The sequence below is a fragment of the Nanorana parkeri genome, unplaced genomic scaffold (genome assembly GCF_000935625.1).
Source record: "Nanorana parkeri isolate BGI_ZX_2015 unplaced genomic scaffold, ASM93562v1 scaffold996, whole genome shotgun sequence".
NCBI lineage: Eukaryota > Metazoa > Chordata > Amphibia > Anura > Dicroglossidae > Nanorana > Nanorana parkeri.
Window position 1 is genome coordinate 109,231 of NW_017307264.1, and position 23,216 is coordinate 132,446.

A 23,216-nucleotide genomic window follows, 5' to 3' on the forward strand; every position below is an offset into this window, starting at 1 on the left:
TTTCAGTCTTTTGGTGTCACTCAGATAACACACAAGGTTGTTGCGCTCCTATCTTGTTGTACCATCCACGGTTCATTGCCACCTATACCCACCACTGCTGTGAGTGCATTTTATGCTTTTAATAGAAATAGAATTGTTTTACTCTTCTGGTACACTGTCAGGCCCGCCTGGTTTTTTTTTTTTGCTTTCTCGTCTCAAATTTTAAATTTAGAGTGATGTTTCCACCTACCTCCTGAGCTGAAGATTGCCCCAACAAAATCAAAAATTTTTCCAGCAGCACCCGCCGCCACACAATACCCCCCCATTCTGCTGCCTCAGGCAGCATAAAGGGTAGGGACAGCCCTGCTCCCAGTTAATATATATGCTGGCTTTTACCTGTCTTTTGTGAGTGCACCCTCTGATGTTAAGGTAGTTGTGCTCCCATCTTGCTCTTTTAGAGCCTACAGAAGGCTGCATGTTACCCTTTGGCACCAAGGATGTAAAGGGATAACTTTAGGTACACCTAAAACTTCATCTTCCCAGCATCACTCCACCCAGCACATAGCTCTGCATTGCCCTGCCAAAGACGGCCCCGCCCAGCGGCAGTCACGTGACTGTGAGCTCACGCACCGTGCACAGAGCAGAGCTAAGGTTACACAGAGAGCTAGGAAGCGGGGAGGGGCGAGGGAGTCTTGTCACAGGCAGTAGAAGGGAGGCGATAGGGAAGACTCGGGCACATTTGCTGCATGTAGCACGGAGGAGACGAGAGTGGAGGTAGGGGGACAGAGCTGTATATAAGGTGCATGTGTGCCATGGAAGGCAGGGAGAATGTGTGCCATGGTGTGACGTATTATTGTCAGCGCTTCCATGTCCATCCTAGGCACTGTTCTATTTCTGGCTTTCTGTTCAGCTGCCGCCTCTAATCACCTGGCAAACCCCCCCCGCACCCCCCCTTCCTTCGCCTGCCTGGAGCAGAGGAATCTTGTCTCCATGATTGACATGGTGCCCTTCGCCCTTGTGTGAAACTTTTACCGTGGGGGGAGCAGTGGTCGCCCGGTGAGCTGTCCGGTGGTCTGGGTACATGGCATGGGGTTGGGAGGAGAGGGTAAAGTCACTGGTGGCAGCAGTGGGCATCTATGAAGTTCACACAACTCCTGTTTACTGATTGGGGATGCTGGAGCTGTCATGGTCTAGTTTATGTTCTGCTTTGTTGTTGTTTTGGAGCATGTGGTGCCCGCAGCTGTTGGGGATATCGGTGACACCACATGTGACAGCGGAGTGTTCTTTAAATGTGGGCAGGCTGGGTGCTGGACAGTGTTTACACAGTGCCCACCCACCTGTATGTAACATGGTCAGAAATAAACAGCTGAACTCTGGGGTAAACAAATAACAAGAGTCCTATGTATTCTTAAATTAATTTCAGGGAGCTTTGTGTATTTCTTCCAGGTCTGTGCAATGTTACCTCTGTACAGGAGCTTCTTCTAATAAAGACCAGTCACTGCTGCTCTGCCTCCTTGTGCTGGGTGACTGGTCTTGGATCCACCCCCTCCTTTTAGGGTCCTGTAGTGGGTGGAGCCTGCCAGGCCCCTCCCACAGTTCGGCTCTCTGCACAGTGATGTGCTACTTTTCCTAGGTAATTTCTGGGTTTGCAAAGTCATTGGGTGCAAACAAAGTGGATCTATATGCTTGGTGGCTATTGAGATATATTTAAATGAACATTTTTATGCCAGAGTTTAACTTTAATCAATGGATATGGTTTATGGATAAATTCCTGTTCATTTTTTTTTTTTCCTCTTGATGCCCCTGACATAGATCTTCAAAAATACAATTCTTTCTTTGAATCGACACCACAGTGTGTGAGCCACTTTTCAGATTTCCCATAGCCAACTCAAGACCTTTCAGTATATTTTATAGACCCCTTAGGACAGGGGTGGGCAAGTCCAGCCCAGCAGCTGTGCTTTAACTTCAAATCCCATCATGCCTCTGGGAGTCATGCCTGTAATTGTCAGGCTTGCAATGACTCATGGGACTTGTAGTTCCACAACAGCTTAAGGGGCCCTTACACCACATCCTGATCATCTCCAGACCAGACCAAATTGTTTACAGACCCAAAATGCATCCTAATCTATCCCTGTGCTATTTCTGGCCTCTGTTCACACCAGCACAGTCCGTTCCAGACCAGAAAAATACTGCTTGTCTTATTTTGTCTGGTTTGGAATGCACTGGAACTGCGGGCTGTTTCACACCATTTTCCAGACCAGATCTGGACCAGAAAATGCCCTAAGGGTCACAGTTGCCCACCGCTGCATTAGGATGCCCATTCATGCAACCTGATCTAAAAATCAGGCCCTGATATACAGATGGCCAAATCTGTATTGATATGGACATTGGGCTTCATAGTCCAATTAGCAGATCATTTCAGAGAGAATAGAAGCAGTCATATGAATATTTCACAAGCAAGTTAAAAGCTCCTTCACATCAATCTGTGCACTGAAACAGGGGCATCTGCTGTGTAGGGGCGATGATTTGCACTGTTTACTTATTTTTTTAGCTTTATTGAAATGTCTGAAAATTGCATTCCATTAATTGGAGACGAGGTGCGTTGTGTTATGAAACAATGCAGCATGTCTGTGCAACGCGTGCTACCTCATTGTAGCCTTGTGGTGTAAACAGGGCACATTGAAAAAAATCATTTTCTATGTGCCCTGGCGTTATTCTGTGCAGATCCACTGATGTGCCATGAACCGGCACTTAGTCCTAGGCCCTGTTTACACTTGTGAATGGGGCCGGATCGATGAGTCTTCCGAGTCCCTCACGAGATCTGCTGTGGGTGGGATGCTCTGTTGTACAGTACAGTGACAGCTGCCGCCGCCTGCAGTTGTTCACAGGCTGTTCACATGCAATTGCAGCATGTGCGATTACATGCCAATAGCTGCAGATGATTGCATCCAGGTAGGATCATCTGCAGGCAATTGCAGCATGTAAGATTACCTGTGGAGAGGCCACAGGTAATACTCATGACTAGAGATTAGCCTGGGCTTGGTTTTGTACCCGCTTAAAACTGTGACTGCCAGCCCAGCCAGTGGTAGAAGGTGCAGCTGGTCATTCCCCACCCCTTTGTGACAGGACACAAACAGAGAAAAAAGAAAAACTGTCAAATTTTTAGGGTTTGATCTGCAACCAGGGCCATTAGACACAGTAGACATTCAGAGGTGGCTTTTCCCTGTACAGGCCGCACATCTTTTCACGGTCATCATTAGAAATAGTCATATAAGCTTAGTTTCTTATTTGGGACCTGTCAACCCCTTCATGACTGAGGCCCTTTTTTCATTTTTTGCACCCATGTTAGGAGAACTATGAGGTGAGTGCTTTTCACTCACCTCATAGTTCTAGCCGACCTGCGACAATGAGACTGTCACTGGTCGGCTCAGTTGATCGGGATGTGAGCGAACACATACCGGGTTCGCTCACTTCTCGATCCTGTCACGGCTCTCTGCCGTGACAGGGGAAGGGCTGGATTCCCCTCTCCCCGCTCAGATCCGCCAGCGCTGACTGGCGGAACGGAGGGGGCGGGTACAGCTGGCTCTGCCTCTAGATAGGCAGAGCCAGCAGGCACTCACGCAGCTGGGCGGATCTCGACATCGATGTCGGGATCCGCTCTGGCTGTGGCGTCTCAGTATACCGCGAGCTGTTGCTCCCTATATACTGAGCTTAGGGTGACGGGAGGACATGGGGAAAGCCCTGACCCAATAGTTCTCTAACTGTGTGGATGGAGGAATCTCCAGCTGGGCCAAGCTTCCGTAATCTTGCTAGTTGGCCCCGCTGGCTCTCAAAACACCTGAACAATGCCTACATCCAATCAGATTGTACAGGTATTTAGAGAGCCAGCGGGGCCGACTAGCAAGGTAGTGAAGCTTGGCTCAGTGGGAGATTCCTCCATCCACACAGTTTAGCGTAGATGGAGGAATCTGTTGCACCTTTTCCATCTGACCATAGAAAATCTGCAGATTATTGTAAGGTGTGTGGCCAGTCTTAAACATATAACGTTACATGATGATTTAAGAGGGGGTATTGTTTGGGGCACCAGTGTGTTCTTACAGGTTTACTAGTGGAAATTGGGCCCTGCCAAAGCTAATACATTTTAACCCCTTCATGACTGAGGCCCTTTTTTCCATTTACTAGGTTATATTGGGGAAAATGACACGTGGTCAGGCAGTACTGCAAGTTACTGCATGTGGCTACCATGCCCTGGGGCAGCCGTCACTAAATGGTGGACCGTGGTCCAGATACAGACCAGGTGGCGGTTCTGTCCGGACTGCGTTCGCCGACTTGCGCTGGATTATGGCTGGCTGACAGTGGATACACTGGCCTCTGAGGTCTGTGCCTCCACAGCCGGCCAAAACTGACTGCAGGACCCACCTCTGCTTTAGTCATTGGTTGCTAGGACCGCTGGCTTCCTAGCAACCAGTGATATCAGGCAGGGCTGTACAGCAACGTAGATCACTTGTCTTAGTCTGCTGTCTGTCTGGGAGCACACCAGCAGTGGTGCGAATGCAGTCTAAACGGCGGACCGTGCTACAGACACGAACGGAGTGACCGACCTGTCTGGACCGCGATTTGGATCTCGGCTCGATGAAAATGTTATTCACTGGACCTTCTTGAATTTTTATTCACTACACTTGCACTATTGTTTTTTATATATTTTTCTGAAATTGTGTTAGCCATGTTGTTCACAGCTCTTTTGATTGTTTAATTGGATGTTGGAGATCAGAACAGAGAGCAGGTCACACTGAGTCAGGTACAGTGGCTTGCAAAAGTATTCACCCCCTTGGCATTTCTCCTATTTTGTTGCATTACCACCTGGAATGAAAATTGATTTTTAGTTGGATTACATGTAGAGGTGCACCGAAATGGAAATTTTAAAACCGAAACGAAACCGAAATAAAAACAAAATGTCAGGCCGAAACCGATACCAAAAATGTTTTTTTATTTTTTCATTTTTTTAAATTTACTTTTAGGGGCTTCGGGGAAATATTAGGGGTCTAAACAGATTCCTGATATTTCCCTTTTTAAAATAGAAAAAGAGATTGAGAACACAGAGTCCTCAATCTCTTTTTCTGTGTCCCCTGTTATCAATGAACAGGAATCCTCTGAGTGTTCCTGTTCATTGATAACATGAGAACATTGTTTGTTTACTATAACCACAATTATGAATGAATGGGGGTGATGTAGATGTGATGTAGATCACTCCCATTCATTCATAATTGAGGATATAGTTAACATACCATATCCTCAATTATGTACACACACTCAGCGATCACTGATTGCTTTTCTCTCTGACACGCTGTCACAGGAGGCTGATCGAGCGGTGTAGAGAGGAAAGCCCAGCCTCCTGTGACAGCGCTGTCTCCGCCCCCACACTTCTGTGCCGGCCTGTGATAGGCGGCCGAGCGGTGTGGGAGGAGAGACACCGGCCGCTCACAGCGCTCTCGTCCTGCAGCGCTCGGCCGGCTGTCACTTTCTTTTCTCCTCGCTGGGACATAGAGCAGAGCCCAGCGGGGAGAAAAGAAAGCAGGGATGCGCCGGTGTATAAGCCGAAACATGGCTCTTTTGGCATTATGCCAAAAGTGCCATTTTCGGCCGATATGTTTCGGCGGCCGATATATCGGTGCATCCCTAATTACATGTATCTTCTACTCTGACTGCCTTTAGGCGATCTCTAAAGACCCATCTCTTCAGGGAACCCAATCCCACCTCAACCTAACCACTGAACTATCACGTTCTCAAACAATTCATCCCCACACAGCTACCTCCTCATGTAGCACTTGCCCCTCCCTTTTAGATAGTAAGCTCTCATGGGCAGGGCCCTCCTTACCATCTTGTCTTGAATTGTATTGCAATTGTAATGTCTTTATTATATTGTAAAGTGTTGTGCAAACTGTTGGCGCTATATAAATCTTGTATTATAACAATATTAATAATAAATATGGACATCCACAAAATAGTCCAAAATGGTGACGTGAAATCAAGAAAATGTTTCCAAAAAATAAAAACTGGAAAAGTGTTGCGTGCATATGTATTCTCCCCCTTTGCTATAAAGGGCACCTCAACAAGCCTGCCAAGAGAGGGCCGCCCACCAGAACTCGCGGCCCAGACAAGGAGGGCATTAATCAGAAAGACAACAAAGAGACCAAAGATAACCCTGAGGGAGCTGCAAAGCTCCACAGCGGAGATTGGAGTACCTATCCATAGGGCCACTTTAAGCCGTACACTCCAAAGAGCAGGCCTTCATAGAAGAGTGGCCAAAAAAAAAGCCATTGCTTAAGCTGGCCATACACCTATAGATTATCTGCAGATTTTCTCTGGTCAGATGGAAGGAATCTCCCACTGGGCCAAGCTTCAGTATCTTGCTATTTGGCCTTGTGGACTCTCAAAATACCCCAAAAATTCCTCCATCCAATCAGATTGTTCAGGTATTTTGAGAGCCAGTGGGGCTGATTAGCAAGGTAGTGAAGCTTGTTGTCACTTGAACAACAATAAAGGGTAGTCTTCCAATAGGGAGAATTAGCTTAGTCAGAGTGCACCCGTACAGTATAGTTACTGCTAAGGACATAGGACTATTGTCGGGCCAGGGGAACTGCACAGTAAATGTTAATAACAATTTGCAGGTTAGAAACATTTTGCTTTCATTTTGCCAAAAAAGTCCAGGCTTTTGCAGTAGTGGCTCATAAAAGGCGATTGGCCTTCCCTACTGAAAGTATATTGATAGCAGCTCAGCATGAAAGCCATGCATTAGGTTGTCAGTCTCAACCTATTCACTATGAGAGCAGCATCTAGCACATAACTTGTCATGTTTCTACAGTACTGCTGCCAGACCGGCAAAAAGACCCAAAACAAAAAAATTATATATTACAGCTTAACATTTTTTAGATGTGGGGGCTGAATCTGTTTGTTTTTAGGTGAAAAACATTTTCTGCAAGTAAAGGAAAATACCTCTTGATCCTGCCAGAAATATTGTGTCTGTGTAACTTCCTGTGCACTGAATAGAATTCACAAATAATATCAGTTTTTTTCCCCGCTATCATCTGTGACCTACATTACACCGCCTTTCTATGTAAAGGAGAAGAGGGGGGTCTTTGTAGTCCAAAATCAGGGTAGCCTAGGACAGGAATGGTCGCCAGGTAAACTCAGGGAGGGAAAAAAAGGCTCAAAAATCATACTAATGCAATCACCACATCTGGCAAGCTGCAATATACTGTATTTTTTCTTTGGGGGGGGAGGGGGGGGGGGGGTATAGATCAGTGGTTCTCAAACTGTGTAACATCAGGACCCACATTTGTCCTTGGTCATTAATTCATGACCCAAGTCGCACTGCAGTGAAACGCACGCATTAGGTACCGCGGGTTATGTTGCGGGCGTACGAACTGTGGGTTGGAGGTGCGTTTGGCGTACCATTAAAATGAATGACAACGCAAAACACCTCCCACACCAGAATGCACGTTAGGTGCGATTGCGTGGTACAGTGCAATTAATGCGCCGTACTAGTGTAAACAGGCCGTCAAAAACACTGATACATATTTGTGGATCCTCAGCCTGGGGTCCAGTGTGGGCAGCTATGCTGTGACAGAGCTCCATCCATATGTACATTGCTTGTACAGCTCCCTTGTGTTACCTGTAGAGGTGCCTGGAGCCAGATTGTGATGTCACTCCGGTCCAGGCACCTATACAGGGCAAATGATGGAGCTCTCTCACGGCTATAGCCCCATCCCACATCAAGCTGACACTCGGCACTAGGCAGGATATTTTGAATATATATATTTTGAAGAACTGACAGTGCTGTGCTAGGGGGAGGCAAAGGAGGCGCTCACCTAGAAAAGTAGAAGGCATGTGGCGACCCACTGATGGGGCACGACCCACCAGTTGAGAACCAAGGGTCTAGATGATCATTCTGTAGGAACACCATATTCTAAAACGGGCTTGCAGCAGGGAATGTCATGCAGTTTTCTTTTATTGAGGAGTTGGTTGTAACCTGTCGGCTTTGAACAGCTTTATATGCTCTTGTGGAAGATGCCAATGAAATGGTTTGTACAGGTAGGGTGCATGTTGGCTCAAGTCACTTTTTTCTTTCTTTTCTGAAGCAGAAGAGTTTCTCTTTTCTTTCAAAAACTCATCAGCTATGCTACCAAATCTAGGAAATGGACCCTTAACCCGCCCCCATTAGACTTGTTTTTGGTAGATATTTTAAACTAGATAATCCAGTGGGGGAGAAGCAGTAGGTTAAGAGGTGGGAGCCACCTTTTGGATAGTAGGTTTGCTCCCCTAGCTATCACTGGTGTCAGTCCCATAGCATTTGTTTTATGGCCCAAATGCTCCACTGCACTATAGGTAAGATGTGGATGCATACCTGAGCCTTCTCATCCTGCCTAGCTGTGAGCTGCATAAAGCTGGCCATACACTGACTGCTCAATTTTTTTTCGTTCAACCTGTGGACTGAATAAAAAAAATAGAGCTGATTCCCTCCATCAGTGCTACGAGCTTGTTCATCGAGAAATGGCCGCTATGTCTTTTGTATTCGCTGTCAGAATACCCAAGCCGAGCTGGCAGCTCATTGGCTGCCGGCTTTGTTTGTACAAAGATTTTCCGGCCAGCTCCTTCGATCGCCAAAAGAGTGCCAACAGTGGCACCCACTGTGCAAGTTTCGGCCTCTTCTTGATGAAATTTGCACAGTGTATGGCCACCCACCTTACAATTATCTGCAGATTTTCTGTGGTCAGATAAAAAAGGTGCAACCGATTCCTCCATCTACACTTAACTGCGTGGATGGAGGAATCTCCACCTGGGCCAATCTGTTGCACTTTTTCCATCTGACCACAGAAAATCTGCAGATAATTGTAAGGTGTGTGGGCACCTTAGACTGTGTGCTATAACCTCATCATCATGCTAGGTTATGGACTTTGTAAGACTACATGCAATGGCTTCATTATGCCACTAGGCTATGGGTATTGAGGTCCTGCATGTTTTGAACTTGTTTTTCATGTAAACTTTGGGCTAAGGTAGTTCTCATCATTATTGTAGGTAGGTGGCTTTGTACTAGACTATGAGCACTGTGAGTTGCATGCTTTGGCTTCTTTCCGTGCTAGGCTATGGCTGTGTAAGACTGAATGAGGGGAATTTATCAAAACTGGAGCAGGCAGAATCTGGAGCTGTTGCCCTTGGCAAGACATCAGCTTCTATCATTTTCAAAGCTTAACTGAACAAACTAAACATAGAAGCTGATTGGTTACTAGGCTCAGCTGCTCCAGATTCTGTCTGCTCCAGTTTTGATAAATTCCCTCATTGCTCTCATTTTCTCTTACTCTGCTGTGTGCACTTTGTGTAACTACAAGCTATGGAATTATCATTCTACTGGGCTGTGGGAATTTGGGTCCTTTTAAAATGACACTAAACTTGGGAGTTACAGGAGAATTATGAGGCGAGTGAAAATCACTTAGCCTCATAGTTCTAGCCACCCTGTGACAATGAAACTGTCACAGGTCGGCTCAATAGATCGGGAAGTGAGCGAACACATACCGTCGCTCGCTCACTTTTCGATCTATCCGTGCAGAGAGCTGCGACTGTCACTCACGGCTCCCTGCAGGGATTCCACCCCTCCCCTGTCCGATCCTCCAGCGCTAAATGGCAGAACGGACGGGGGAGGGGGCGGGCACAGCTTGCTCTGCCTCTGGATTGGCAGAGCCAGCTGTCAATCCCGCAGCTGGGTGGATCCAGCCAGTATTGTAGCCTGCGGTATACTGAGCTTTGGGTCACGGGAGAACGCTAGTTTGTGTTCTCCCATGACCCTTAGGAGAACTATGGGGAAAATCCCTGACCCCATAGTTCTCCTTTAAACTTTAGAAATCCATTAAAGTACCTTTAACTATTAACAATAATGAAGCTTATTTGTATATCACTCAGCTGTAGATGCTCAAATCATCTCTGACTGGATGCTGACACTGTCCTTCCTTCTGGAGGGTGGATACATTTATTCCCCATGGTTCCTGTGTATGTTGTAAAGTAGCCATCGCTCCAAGTTCACTCCTGTGATGGATTACAATCTCTAAATGTGAGATTGTACCCCATCATGGGAGCGAGCTTAAAGTGGTGGCTACTTTACAACAATTTCTGTTCTCACACATGGGAAAGAATGCAGAACGCATGTTGACAAATCTTCAACATGTACTATTTTTCTGCGTTTGGCATGTGTCCTGGGACGCACACCAAATGTGGGGAAACAAAGTCCAGCAAACGCACGTTTCCGCTAGGCCCTGGTGTAAACAAGGCCTTAAAGTGTCATATGTTTGTAAATAGCTACAAAGTTAATCAAAATAGGTGTACCATATTAGTAGCTTGTACATTTTAGGTAGTCACTGGTTTCTATATTTTTAGACTTTTTTGAATTGGCTTTATCTTACTTTTTACTGCACTGTGTATAGTTTTTGTAATTCTGTTCATATTCTCTTAATTCAAGTCAGTATTTTCACTGGCTCTATAGCATATTATGCAAGTAGTAATGTTTGCCAAGTAGCATTATGTCCTAATTCATTATGTATGTGTATATATATATCTACAGATAATACCTAGCGTGATCATTGAGATGGTGTCTAAATAGCCGTGTTGAAAACAGACGTTCTGCTAATGGAAGGCAGGTTGTGTGGAGCCCTAAAAAAACTATAGTGGGTGGTAAGATTTATTTATTTTTTTTCGTTTTCTTGGCTTCTAGAAGATGCAGTTAATTTTCCTTTTATACACAGATAGAAAAAACGACCTTTTATACATCTAGATAAAACAAGACTTAGACATTGCAGGCTTTGGTTTAAAGTGAGCCTCTCCATTCTCCTAAAAACAGTAACCTAATGGTACATTCTTAGGCCTTGTTCACACCAGACACAGTGTGTTCCGGTTTGATTCTGGCCACATCAATGCCTGCGGTCCGGTCCAAACAAAATGCTGCAAGCACTATTTTCTTCGGACCAGACCACAGGCATTGTGTGCCTTGCGTTACCGTGCGGCCGATCGCATTGCGGCCAGAATGCGTGGCTACGGTGCCATTCACTTAAATGGACCACCACGCCCCCTCTGCCCCACAACATAGTGAGCCGGCCACAATGCAATGCTTTCTGGACAGAATCGGGCCGTTCTGGCCGGAAGGCACTGTGTCTGGTGTGAACGAGGCTTTGAACTGCTCCTTTATTTGTACCAAACCCAATTACACTGCTGTTACAAACAAATTAAAAAAAGACAATACTGAGTCCTCATGTCTATCTCTAACCACTGCCCTGGGCGTTGACATATGCACAAGGCTTTATTTGGAAGGCCAGAAGTGTTTTTTGATGGCTGTGATGGACATTCTGCCTTAATCTTCTCTTTGCTTTGTGGGTAGCAGGATGGGGGTCCAATGACGGAATAACTGGGTGTCTTGGGGACAGAGTCAAGTTCTTGCTCACTGGTTATGCACCAGTGTTTTGCTTTGGTTAAATGTTTGTCTCGGGTTGTACAGCAAGGAAGTATAGGCGTTTACACAGAATAAGGTATTAAATATGTAAAGAGCTGTACAGAGAAATCAATAGGTTAAAAGACGCACAGGGAACTAGTTAACCCTTTCGCTGCCAAGCCCCCCAGAACGCTTTTTGACCTCAGCAGGCCACACCATTTTTGCAAATTTTCCCATTGTTGATTTTCTATTGTTGCGTTGCTAGCGTTTGTAAAAGACCCCCCAAACCATATATTTTCTGAAAGCGCAGGCCCGGTAGAATAAAAAGATGGTGCTACTAATTTTGTAGGTCCTGCGATAATTACGCAAATGTTTATCAAATCAATATTAAACCAATATAAATACACAATTAAATTGATAAAAGCACACTAAAATCAGTATCGGTGCAAACTGTATTGAGTTAATAAATAACATATTTGTAAAATTTAAATTGCGCTTTTTTTGCGAAACAGTAAAAAAAATGAAGTAACACAATACTGTAAATAACCTGTTAAAAATCGTTTGTGCGCTGTGTTTGTGTTGTGATTAAATGTACGCCTGTATCATTTTATTGCAACACAGCGTATCACAGCGCACGGCAATGCGTCACAACGCTTTGCCATGCGCTGCCACAGGTCATGGCAGTGAAAGGGTTAATGTAGCCATACTCAAGCAATCGACCCTAAACTATCTGTGTACCTAGTATAAGCATACAACAATAATATACACAATTGTTACTCTGCTTCAAAGCAGGAACTTCAGTCAGTTTTGATGAATGCTTTACTCAAATATAGAAATTGAGCCAGTAGGGATAGGTACTGCACCCCTAGTTGGAATATACACAGAGACAAAGAAGTGAGGCTTTTAAGGTGTCCAAACCATACATCATGTCCATCAGACACAAGTAGTTATATATAAAAAACATACATTTTATTTAAAATCAACATGATTCAAAAACATAGTTACATCTAGAATGTCGTCAACATGATACAATAGCACATTAAAACCAAACTACCTCCTTATGGTCCGACATATGTATATACATTATTCCATAAGATACATTTTACATTTGGTTATAGTCCGATGTGTGACAGCTGCTTGTGTATTGTTTTCTTTTTCCTGTGTACTTCCTGTGCATAGCAAAAGGGGTAATAAATACATATTTTTTGTTTTTGATTTTCAGAAACGATACTAATAAAGTGAACCAATAATAGATACATTACATGGATGTTGACCATTTTAGAGGCAGATAATAATTTCCAATATTGAAGATCCATGTAGACTGGAATAGGTTTAGAGTAGAAATATTATAGAGATAACAGGATAATGGGAGCAGACAAGGCACATAAGTTTTACCTTGGGGTTAACCAGAGAAAGAACAGAGCTATATCAGCAGTGATATGAAAAACTATTAGCAACATTAAAAACAGGTTAAATAACAATGTAAGTGACTGTAGATCCTCAAATCTTCTCTGAATTGGTGCTGACACTGCCCTTCCTTCTGGAGGCTGGCTACTTTTGTTCCCCATGGTCCCTGTGTGTGTCGTAGAGTAGCCACCGCCCCAAGCTTACTCCCGTGATGGACTACAATCTCACTACAAATTAGTAAACAAAACAGGAGATTGTAGTTCATCACAGGGGCTGGCTTGGAGCTGTGGCTACTTTATGACACACCCCCAGGGACCATGGGGAACAAAAGTAGCCCCCCTCCAGAAGGAAGGACAGTATCTGTACCAATTCAGAGATGATTTGAGGATCTACAGCTGAGTGATACACAAATACTCTGCATTTGTGTTCCTAGCTAAGGTGCTTGAATGCATTTTTAAGATGTAACTCCTGAGTTTAGTGTCGCTGATTTTAGTAACGCTATGAGTAGTGGTCTAGTTGGCCTCTAATTTGCATGGCACAAGCCTTGCATAATGGAGATTGAAAAGCTGGTCTTCTGTGTTTGGCAGACTTGGAATAATGAGCACTATTATACAATAAAAGGCAAATCGGGCTGTGTGATTTATTATTTCTGTTCTGCGTCATTTGAAATACAACTTCACCTGTCCACAATGTTGAAGGATCCAATGTGACCTCCACCCAAAATGGTAACTGAGCAAACATTGTCATCCCCCTATCAGTAAGAGATCAGTATGTAGTTAAGAAGACTCCTGAAAAGCCTACTCTGGCCATTACCAGTGTTCGGACCATTATGTGGGACGTGGCTCGAATAGATAGATAAATCTAAACTGTAGCTACGAGCAGCATCACTAAACTCCTTCCACAGCTCACCTAGGTGAGTATACCCAGTGGGCTGCATTCAAAAAGAAGAGGAAACAAGAAAAGCGGGCTACTCCCAACTTTATTTTATAAAAATGAATGATTAAAAAAACAACAACTTTTGCCTCGTACAAAAAAAGCACTAAACCAGCATCTGATGTCATCTGATTGTCATCTACTCGGTCTCCACCCTAAGAATATTTAATAGGCTTCAAGTGCTGACATGAGACTGCATTGGTAACAGAAAATGATGGTTCAGCCTTTTTTTAGTATAAGGAGGTATTTCTCTCAGAACAACAGACACAGAGATATCTGCCCATCGCCACACACAGGACCCACTACAATACTCACACAGTGGCAACATTGGTGCAATGTGTGGTAGTACTGATTCTTACCTCCTATTCATAGAAATAATTTGGTACATTTTCCTGTGTGATTTACAAGATAAAGTTTAGAAAAAGCCCAATATTGTCAAGTGATGCTTGAAGTTCTGCTGACATACCAGGTTGAATTTTCTCATTAGATTACCATTGTTCTCCCACAAGATAATCTGACTCCATGGGTGGTTTGGGGTTCTTCTCTCTCTTTCATAGGAATACAGAGGAATGTTTGGACGATCTAAGCATACATATTTATGGAAATATTTATCAGTAGAAAATGTTTTGTTTTCACTTAGAGCTGCAGTTAACGATTATTTTCAAAATCGATTAGTTAGCCGATTATTATGTTCGATTAATCGGATAATAAATAAAATAAATTTTTTTTAAAATGGCTCCAGTATGATCGTGGATGCGGGCGGCAGGGAGGAGGTGGAGCGTGGATGCGGGCGGGTCTGGCAGCGGCGAGCTTGAGGGGGGGAGGAGGTGCGCCGCGTGTGTGGAGCCGTGAACAGGGCCAACTAATCGGAAGCCGATTAATCGATGATTGAAAACGTTGACAACTTTTTCAATAATCGATTATAATCAATTTAGTTGATTAGTTGTTGCAGCCGTAGTTTCACTGCAGTCCTAAAAGTGATAAGCAGGGAGACGAGCATGATGAAAATGTGGTAGAAGGATTTAGTAGCTATCGCATGTTGGTTTTCTTTCTCTTTTTGTTTTGTTTACAATGGAGAAGCAGATGTAAAAAAGAAACTACAATACTTTGCTTACATAAGATAGCATTCTGAAATTATGTATTCCCTTATTTTGGTGAGTGTCCCTTTTTAAAATGTTATCCTGTTAGCTGCAATATGACAGAATTAAAAGTTTACACAACTGCATTTCTGTGTTTTTACCCTGTTGATTATAGGGTATTTTAAAGAGAAGACAGAGGGTTGTAAATAGACAAACAGATGTGACCCCTGCCTATTTTTATTTCCTTGCAGTTGAAAGAGCTATTTTGAAGGCGTGACAGCGCTTGGACTATGTCCCATTGCTGTACTAACCTCCTGTGGGATGTACGAAAACGTGCACTTGGATTGGATGAACCTAGTAATGTCCGTATCAACTATTTGGGTATGTGATGCTGTACTAGATTGCTGTGAGTGGAGAAAAAAGTTTTTGGTTTATTTTCTGTATTTTTTTGTACATATTTGAATTATTTTTGCAATGCTTAGAGCCAAATTTAGCATTTTTATATGCTTGTTTTTGTAAATGTTTGTTATTGTATTAGATGTAGCATTTAGTAACTTAGCAAGATGATGATTAGGCAGAACTTTTGAATGGGCCATTTAGGCCTTGTTCACACCAGATGCAGTGCGTATCGGCCAGATTTTGACCAGAACGCAGTGCCTCACATTGCGGCCGGCTCACTTTTTTTGTGGGGCAGGAGGGGGCGTGGCGGGCCATTGAAGTGAATGGCACCAGAGACTGGAAAAAAAGTGTCAAAACGTTGTATGCACTCAAACTACATATTTACCTTGAATTTTATTGCAAAGAAAATTCACAATGGTGACAATTTACTGAAAATTAACTTTAGATACAAATTAGCATTTTTCAGTGTATAATACTTTCTGTAACTCTGGAAAATGTTTAATTTTGGTTAGAGTTTTCTGCCTGTACTAGTCCCAAGAGGGCTGTAACGGTATCTTATTTTAAAAACACTCTGTAAGCTATATTTGTTTCCAATGGTATTGTTATTCTTTTTATTTCCTGATGGCACTTATTTAGTTGTACAGTATGTTGATCTTTGTCTGTTTGTATGAACATACATCTAAGTTTTTTTTTTTTATATGTAAAATAGTGTTCTATTAAAAATACGCACTTGTATCAAACAATTTAGCATTTTTTTTACTTCCGCTTTGTTTTTTTGATTTCCGATAGGACGAAGAGAATTTGTTCAAAAACTTAAATTGGAAAAAACTTTGAATGTGCATCATGGCTGTGTAAGTCAATCATGGAACCACAAAGATATTGCTCTGGCTTTTTGTTTGGAATATTTACTGTATATGAATGTCTCAGTTAAAAGGGAGTTGTTCCAGTGCAATTATACCATTGAGAAAGTTTATTATACATGAAGTAATATTACAGCAAGTGTGGACGAGGTGTGATCAAAAAAGGGCTAGCAAGCAGTAGATTTGTTACTGTTTTATGTATGAGGGGGGCGGGAAGCAGGGGGAGGATATTGTTTTGTGTGGGGGGGAGAACAGGAGGAGCATATTATTTTGTGTGGGGGAGCAGGGATCAGGGGGAGCAAATTATTTTGTGCGGGGGGGGCAGGGAACAGGGGGAGCAAATTCACACCTGTATGTTTAGGTGCTATTAGGGGTTCCTGCATTAGGAACTTCCGTTTTTCTGCAGCAGGAATCCCTAATGTGGCGTTTACAAGCGGCAGCTGTCACCCATTCAAGTTAATGATCAGGTGACAGCCACTGCATGTAAATGCGTACACACAGCATGTAATGGTATGTGATATGATTAAATGCGGTGTTATGAATGCCCCACCCTTGTGCCCCTACCCTACCACTCCCACCGAACACTTGCTGCAGAATGAGAAATTTGACAGCTCCCAGCCGGAATTTAAACAGATGGGTGGAGCCAGTGGTGACATCACCACTCGCTCTGCCTATTTGTTTTCATGTATGGGCTTTTGTGAATAGGGTTCCTGCAGCCGAAGGTTCAGCTTAATCTTCGGCTGTATTTTTTCTGTTGTTTCAATTGCGGTCACATGACCGGCTGAAAAGGGCTCTATTTTGAATCGGCGCAAATGGTATCGGCGCAAAACGAGGGCTACCTGTAAAATGAAGTGGCTAAATAGTTTTATTTCTTACTTTACTCCTGATACACAGTCTGATTTGAAAGCTTTTCACATGATCTAGACAAATACAGTTTATGAAGTAATGATGCCATTTAATATTAAGCTTTATAGAAAGCTTATTTGTAAATGATGCAATGCGTTAAAGCAGGGCTGGACAAATCCCAGGAGCCAGGTAGCCAATTCTCCCTAAAAATTACAGTTGGCCCTTAACGTTTGAGGTTTTTGTCTAGTTGTCGATGGAGCTGGCTCCTGGATTAGACAGACTGGCTCCTGAATTCCAAATAAATGTGTCCACCTGCTGCCATCCTTATCCTTTATTTACTGCTTTTGGTGTCACTGACCTGGAACAAACATGCACATATCATTTATTAGGACAAAATATATGTACCTGTTTGCATCTGGTTAGTGACTCACACAATAGTTCTGCAAAGAGAAGGACGACTGCCCCAGAGAATGCACTTTCTTGACCAAATTATCAATACCAACTCCCATATTCATGTCTCGACAGATTCCTTCCCAATAACAGCCTAATAGCCAAGCTGATTTAACAAGTATAGACAACATAAACAAATGGCTGAGGTTATTTGTGTGGTTTGATGCAAATCATGATTGTTTAGATTTGTAACCTTCCTTTTTTTCTAATAGGTCAATTCTATTTGTTGGAATAGTACGGGGGAATACATACTGTCTGGGTCAGATGACACAACTTTGGTGATTAGTAACCCTTTCAATAAAAAGGTAAGTTGACCCATAGAGGGGCTAGTAGTACAGCAGGTGGGATTTGACAAATGTAGAATGCATAAAGATATTCCGGTATATTTCTGTGTTGTTTCCTTACAATGCATGTTGAACAGAACCCTGGCTTTTCATTCTTATCAAGAAAACATTTCTCCACAATATGTATCAGTCACTCTTTCCCTTTCACTGTTCTACCTAATAGGGTAAGGTACAAATGCAGTGTCATTGTATTGTATAAAATGAATCCTAAGAAGCTGCGATTTCACAGCAGTACCCTGACATGACTATATAAGTAAAATGTGTCTGCTTTGAAACTAGCACTGTTTTTTTTACTTGTTAAGTATAGCTTTTAATTTTCCATATTTGCAGGTCTTGACGAGAATCCGCTCAGGTCACAGAGCCAATATTTTTAGTGCAAAGTTCCTGCCACTTACCAATGATAAGCACATCATTTCGTGTTCTGGAGATGGAGTCATTTACTTCACAGACATTGAAAAAGATACAGAGACAAACAGACAGTGCCAATTTACATGCCATTATGGAACAGCATATGAGGTATGTGATGACAGATGGCTGTACATAATTTATACTTTCATGGGAAAACTTTACTTTATCCTACTTCATTTCTTATTGTGTATGATGGTCACATGCTTTGTGCTTGATTCCCTTTTATGTACTATATACCGCATATTTAAACTGGATATACACTGTTCATCTATTTGTATAATACTTTGTGTAAACAATTCAGAAAGGGATTGGATTTAAAATGCTACTAAAGGCTTGGTGCTTTTTACCTTAAAGGAGAACTATGAGGTGAGTGCTTTCCACTCACCTCATAGTTTTAGCCGACCTGTGACTGTCACAGGTCGGCTCAGTAAATCGGGAGGTGAGCGAACACATACCGGTGTTCGCTTGCCTCTCGATCCTGTCACGGCTCTCTGCCGTGAGAGGGGAGGGGCTGGATTCCCCGCAACCTAGACAAAGTTTGTTTAGTTTTCCTTTTTAATAATAGTCTCCTTAAAGAGACCCTGTCACCAACTTAAACAAAATGCAGGTAAATGCACAGAAGAATGAAGCATTTTAAATACTTGTGTTTCTCTTTTCCATTAATTATTTTTTGTCACTTACAATGTGGCTTTGAACTTGCTACCAAAATTCCTTAGCACAGCCCCTCTTGCCTCTCTCTAATTACACTCTGTGCTGATCCAGCATCTCTGCCCCTCCCCTCATCAGCTGTTATGTAGCAGGTGGGGGAGCAGCAAAGGGGACCTAGAGTGACAGCTCTGAGTCTGCTGGGGCTGCTGACATCACATCTAAGATGGTAGTGCCCAGCAGCAGTCTCAGGGCTTTTGGATCTATACACAAGGGAAGCTTTTACAGGTAAATAGCAAGCATAAAATATGTTAAATGCACATTTACTCTTATGCGAATACTTTTGTTGAAATGAATGATCTAGCAACAGGGTTGTTCTTTAAATTACAAAATGGCCTTTATTATTTTAATGTTAGTGAAAGTTGAGTTTTTCTTTAAGGCAAACCTAAGCAACATGCTTGGTTTTGTGCCTCCCTCCCCAGCAGCACATAGCCCGCTCTGCGCTCCCCAACTGCTTCAGTCAGCCACTGGGAACAGTATACCCAGTACTTCAGGTATGGAGGAGCCTTCCCCTCCCATGTGATAGCACTGGTGCTTGATGATTAGCTCATTGCTATCGCATGAGGTTTCAGAGCCTTCCATAGGAGTGAATGGAGACCGGGAGCACTTGTGTGCAAGAAACATGGGATAGGTGGGTCAGCTTTGAAGAAAAGACGCTGTGATGCTGCACATTGGAGATGCGAGAAGAGGGACTGCAGGTAAGTCCTTCACCTGTGTGTTTATAATTGTGAGTTTAAATATTTTGTAAAAACATAGGCCCTGAAAGAAAACGTTTAGAGCAACATTTATACAAGACATGTGAAAATTATTTGCGCAACATGTGTATTTGAAGTAAAAGGTTACAAATAGGGATGCACCTATACCGTTTTTTCAGTATCAAGTACGGATATTTTTTTCAGTACTCGCCAATAGTGATACCGGAAGTCCCATTAAAGAAGCCAGGCGGCGTGTAATAACTCGCCACCTGGGTTCCTGGTTAGCCGGGAAGCCGAGCTGCGTGTAAAGACTCACCACCTGGCTTCTCGATTTAGCATGGAAGCCATGCCCATGCTCCCTCGTCACCAGGTGACGAAGCATGGAGTCGGCTTTCTGGCCAATCAGGAAGCCGGTCGCTGTGTAATGACTCGTTGTCCAGCTTCCTGATTGATCAAAGCTGGCCGATCAGCCAATCAGCAATGAGTCATTACCCACCCCACCGGCATCCTGATTGGCCAGGAAGCCGGCTCCATGCCTGGTGACGAAGGAGCATGATGTTGGCTTTCTGGCCAATCAAAGCCGGGGGGCGGGTAATGACTCGTTTCCCGGCTATCAGATTGGCCAGCTTCGATCAATCAGGAAGTTGGGTGGCGCGGCATTACTTGGTCACGAGGGAGCATGCAGCTGGCTGCCCGGCCAATCAGGAAGCCGGGCAGCGTGTAATGACTCACTGCCCGTCTTCCTGATACTGGAAGCTCAGGTATCGGGCTAGGCATCGAAGCATTTGTGCGAGTAGGAGCCCAAATATTTGGCATCAACACCGAAACTAGTATCGGTGCATCCTAGATACAAACACAGTTAACAGTTCTGTTAACCCATTTAGGATAATGTTCTATAAAATGTTTTATGTATATGATGTTTAGATACTGATAAAGTAAAAACTGCATGTTTGTTCTAAAATCTGTTTCCAGATTAATACTGTGCCCAATGATCCCTACACATTTCTGTCATGTGGTGAAGATGGCACTGTGCGGTGGTTTGATGTCCGAGCCAAGACCAGCTGTACAAAAGAGGACTGTAAAGATGTAGGCTTAATTATTATGTTCGTTTTTTATTTTGAGATGAAATTCAATTTTATAGGCCATACATAAATAGTTTTTATAGTTTTATCTAGTGTCCGGCATTTTGAAGTTCATAATATATTGTGTCTGTGGGCAATAAAAAAAAAAGGTAATCATTCAGGTTAAAAAATTGAATGTTGAATTTTTACTTTATTAAAGGAGAACTATGAGGTGAGTGCTTTTCACTCACCTCATAGTTCTAGCCGACCTGTGACAATGAGACTGTCACAGGTCGGCTCAGTAGATCAGGAGGTGAGCGAACACATACTGGCGTTTGCTCACTTCTCGATCCTGTCACGGCTCTCTGCCATGACAGGGGGAGGGCTGGATTCCCTCCTCCCCGCTCCGATCCTCCAGCGCTGACTGGCGGAACAGACGGAGGGGGCGGGTACAGCTGACTCTGCCTCTATATAGGCAGAGCCAGCTGTCACTGACGCTGCTGGGCGCATCCAGACATAATTGTCGGGATCCGCTTCAGCTGTGGCGTCTCAGTATACCGCGAGCCGTAGCTCGCGGTATACTGAGCTTAGGGTGAGGGGAGGACGCTAGTTTGTGTCCTCCCGTTACCCTAAGGAGAACAATGGGGAAAAGCCCTAACCCCATAGTTCTCCTTTAAGCCTTTACAGGCATATTTTATAAAAACAGAACACAAGAAGGTTCTATATGAGAAAGGAGTACTTGGCTGCAGTAACTAGTTGGGTTTTATCATTTATTTACTGGAAAAATAAAACAAAGATTCTGATTGGTTGCTTTGGGTAAGTTGTGTGGGCGCTCTTTTCAGCATTTTTTTTTCTATAAATGCGCCTTTTTATGTACCAAACGATCCTTATGCATATTATCTTTTTCTCAGCCTGAATTTTGAACTGCGTTCCATACTAATCTAATTTTTAGCTATGAGCATTGTTTAATGGTGTATGTGGCCTGTTATTTCAGGGACTTTCTAAATATAGAACCAAACATGTCAAGTGGTTTATATCGCTAAGCCCTCTGAATGGTCAGTAGCACCATTTACATAGTGTGTTGTGGTCAATGGCTCTACAGCCCTCAAAAATGCATGAGGGCATTGCAATCTTTACTATTTCTTTGATACATCTGGGCTTATTTAATAAGATGACAATGACAACATAGAGAGAGTAGTATCCCTCAGCTGCCAATGAAACGGCAAGTGTTCACATCACTGTTCACATTGCTTTTTCTTCATTAAATAATCCTGTGTGTCTAAGTAGTTCAGTAGGGATATTGCCTAAATAACATTTTGCAGTACTATTAATAGACATGGATTCCTGTAAACTGCTCCTTATCTGTTAACCTACAGCTAATGAAACTTTTCTGGTTGATGTCATCAATGTCTAGTCTACAGAGACTGGCATAAGGAGGTCTCCTGGGACTCTGTAGAGAGAGGAATGGGCATCTAAGACCTTCTTTTTTGATAATATGCCTATGAAAGGACCACCAAAGATATCAAATATCTGGAAACAGTCATTCAAAAGCCACGTGAATGCGTGCACAAGACAGACAGTTGGACAGTATGACAAGTTGGCCCCAGCCTAAATTGTTGTAACGACTTACATTTTCTCGGCCACTCTTAGCGATGCTGTGTCCCACCCTGGTTGCACCCCTGCTGACTCAAGTGGTCAAGCCACTCAACATCTTCTTGCCTGGTCAACACAGCCGCACCTCGGACTACTCCTTCCTGCTTCTAATTAGACACTCTTTCCTGTATCCCGGCAGTATGGCTTTGACTTGGACATACTCCTCCCTTCCTACCTGCTATTGTTCCATTTTCTGTCAGCGCCTGATATAACTCACCCAGGCCTGGCAATTTGTGATTGGTTTTTCCATGTGGCTCACTAGCTGCCATTACCTGCATCTGATCTGCCTGTGTACTGACCCTTGCCTGTATTTTGACCATGTTTCTGCGTGATGCCTGGACTGGCCTTTTGGTCTCTTCTGACACCTCTCTGGTGGCTGCCTGGACTAACACCTTGTCATGCCTCTTTGATTACTCCCCTGTAAAGGCACCTGTCCGTACCATCCTCTGCAACTTTGTGAAGCAGAGGTACTCTTGTTCTACCCTTGCCCAGCCTCTTCTGCTACCTAGTCAGAGGATATTGCATTGTGTTATAAGTCCTAGAGGCAATCAAGTACTGGTAGGCCTACTTACCTTAAAGTGGTACTAAACACTCAGGAGGGGAATTTATCAAAACTGGAGCAGGCAGAATCTGGAGCAGCTGTGCATGGCAACCAATCAGCTTCTCTTGTTCATTTTCAAATCTTAACTGAACAAACTAAAGAGAGAAGCTGATTGGTTGCCATGCACTGCTGCTCCAGATTTTGTCTGCTCCGGTTTTGATAAATTCCCCCCTCTGTGTTTTTATCTTCATTCAGTTTTGGCAATCGGTGTAGGATGCCCCAATATTTTTAAATGCCGCAGTGCATGATGTATGCAGCAAGAGGCATCACATAAGGTAAGTCTTTACACCAGCATTAGGGAAATGCTCCCCCCCCCCCCCCCCACA

At 43.5% G+C, this 23,216-nt stretch overlaps 1 protein-coding gene across 2 annotated transcripts in view; it reads left to right on the forward strand.

The window, feature by feature from the left end:
- The first annotated feature begins 657 nt into the window (after positions 1 to 657).
- DCAF6 (DDB1 and CUL4 associated factor 6) overlaps positions 658 to 23,216 on the forward strand; it is a 71,827-nt gene continuing 49,268 nt past the window's right edge. For both annotated transcript variants that reach the window (XM_018567012.1, XM_018567013.1), the window contains exons 1-6: positions 658 to 753; positions 15,120 to 15,249; positions 16,057 to 16,118; positions 17,636 to 17,728; positions 18,098 to 18,283; positions 20,548 to 20,661. In XM_018567012.1, the coding sequence (XP_018422514.1) occupies positions 15,159 to 15,249; positions 16,057 to 16,118; positions 17,636 to 17,728; positions 18,098 to 18,283; positions 20,548 to 20,661 (546 nt within the window). In that variant the 5' untranslated portion in view covers positions 658 to 753; positions 15,120 to 15,158. The remainder of the gene's footprint in view (positions 754 to 15,119; positions 15,250 to 16,056; positions 16,119 to 17,635; positions 17,729 to 18,097; positions 18,284 to 20,547; positions 20,662 to 23,216) is intronic.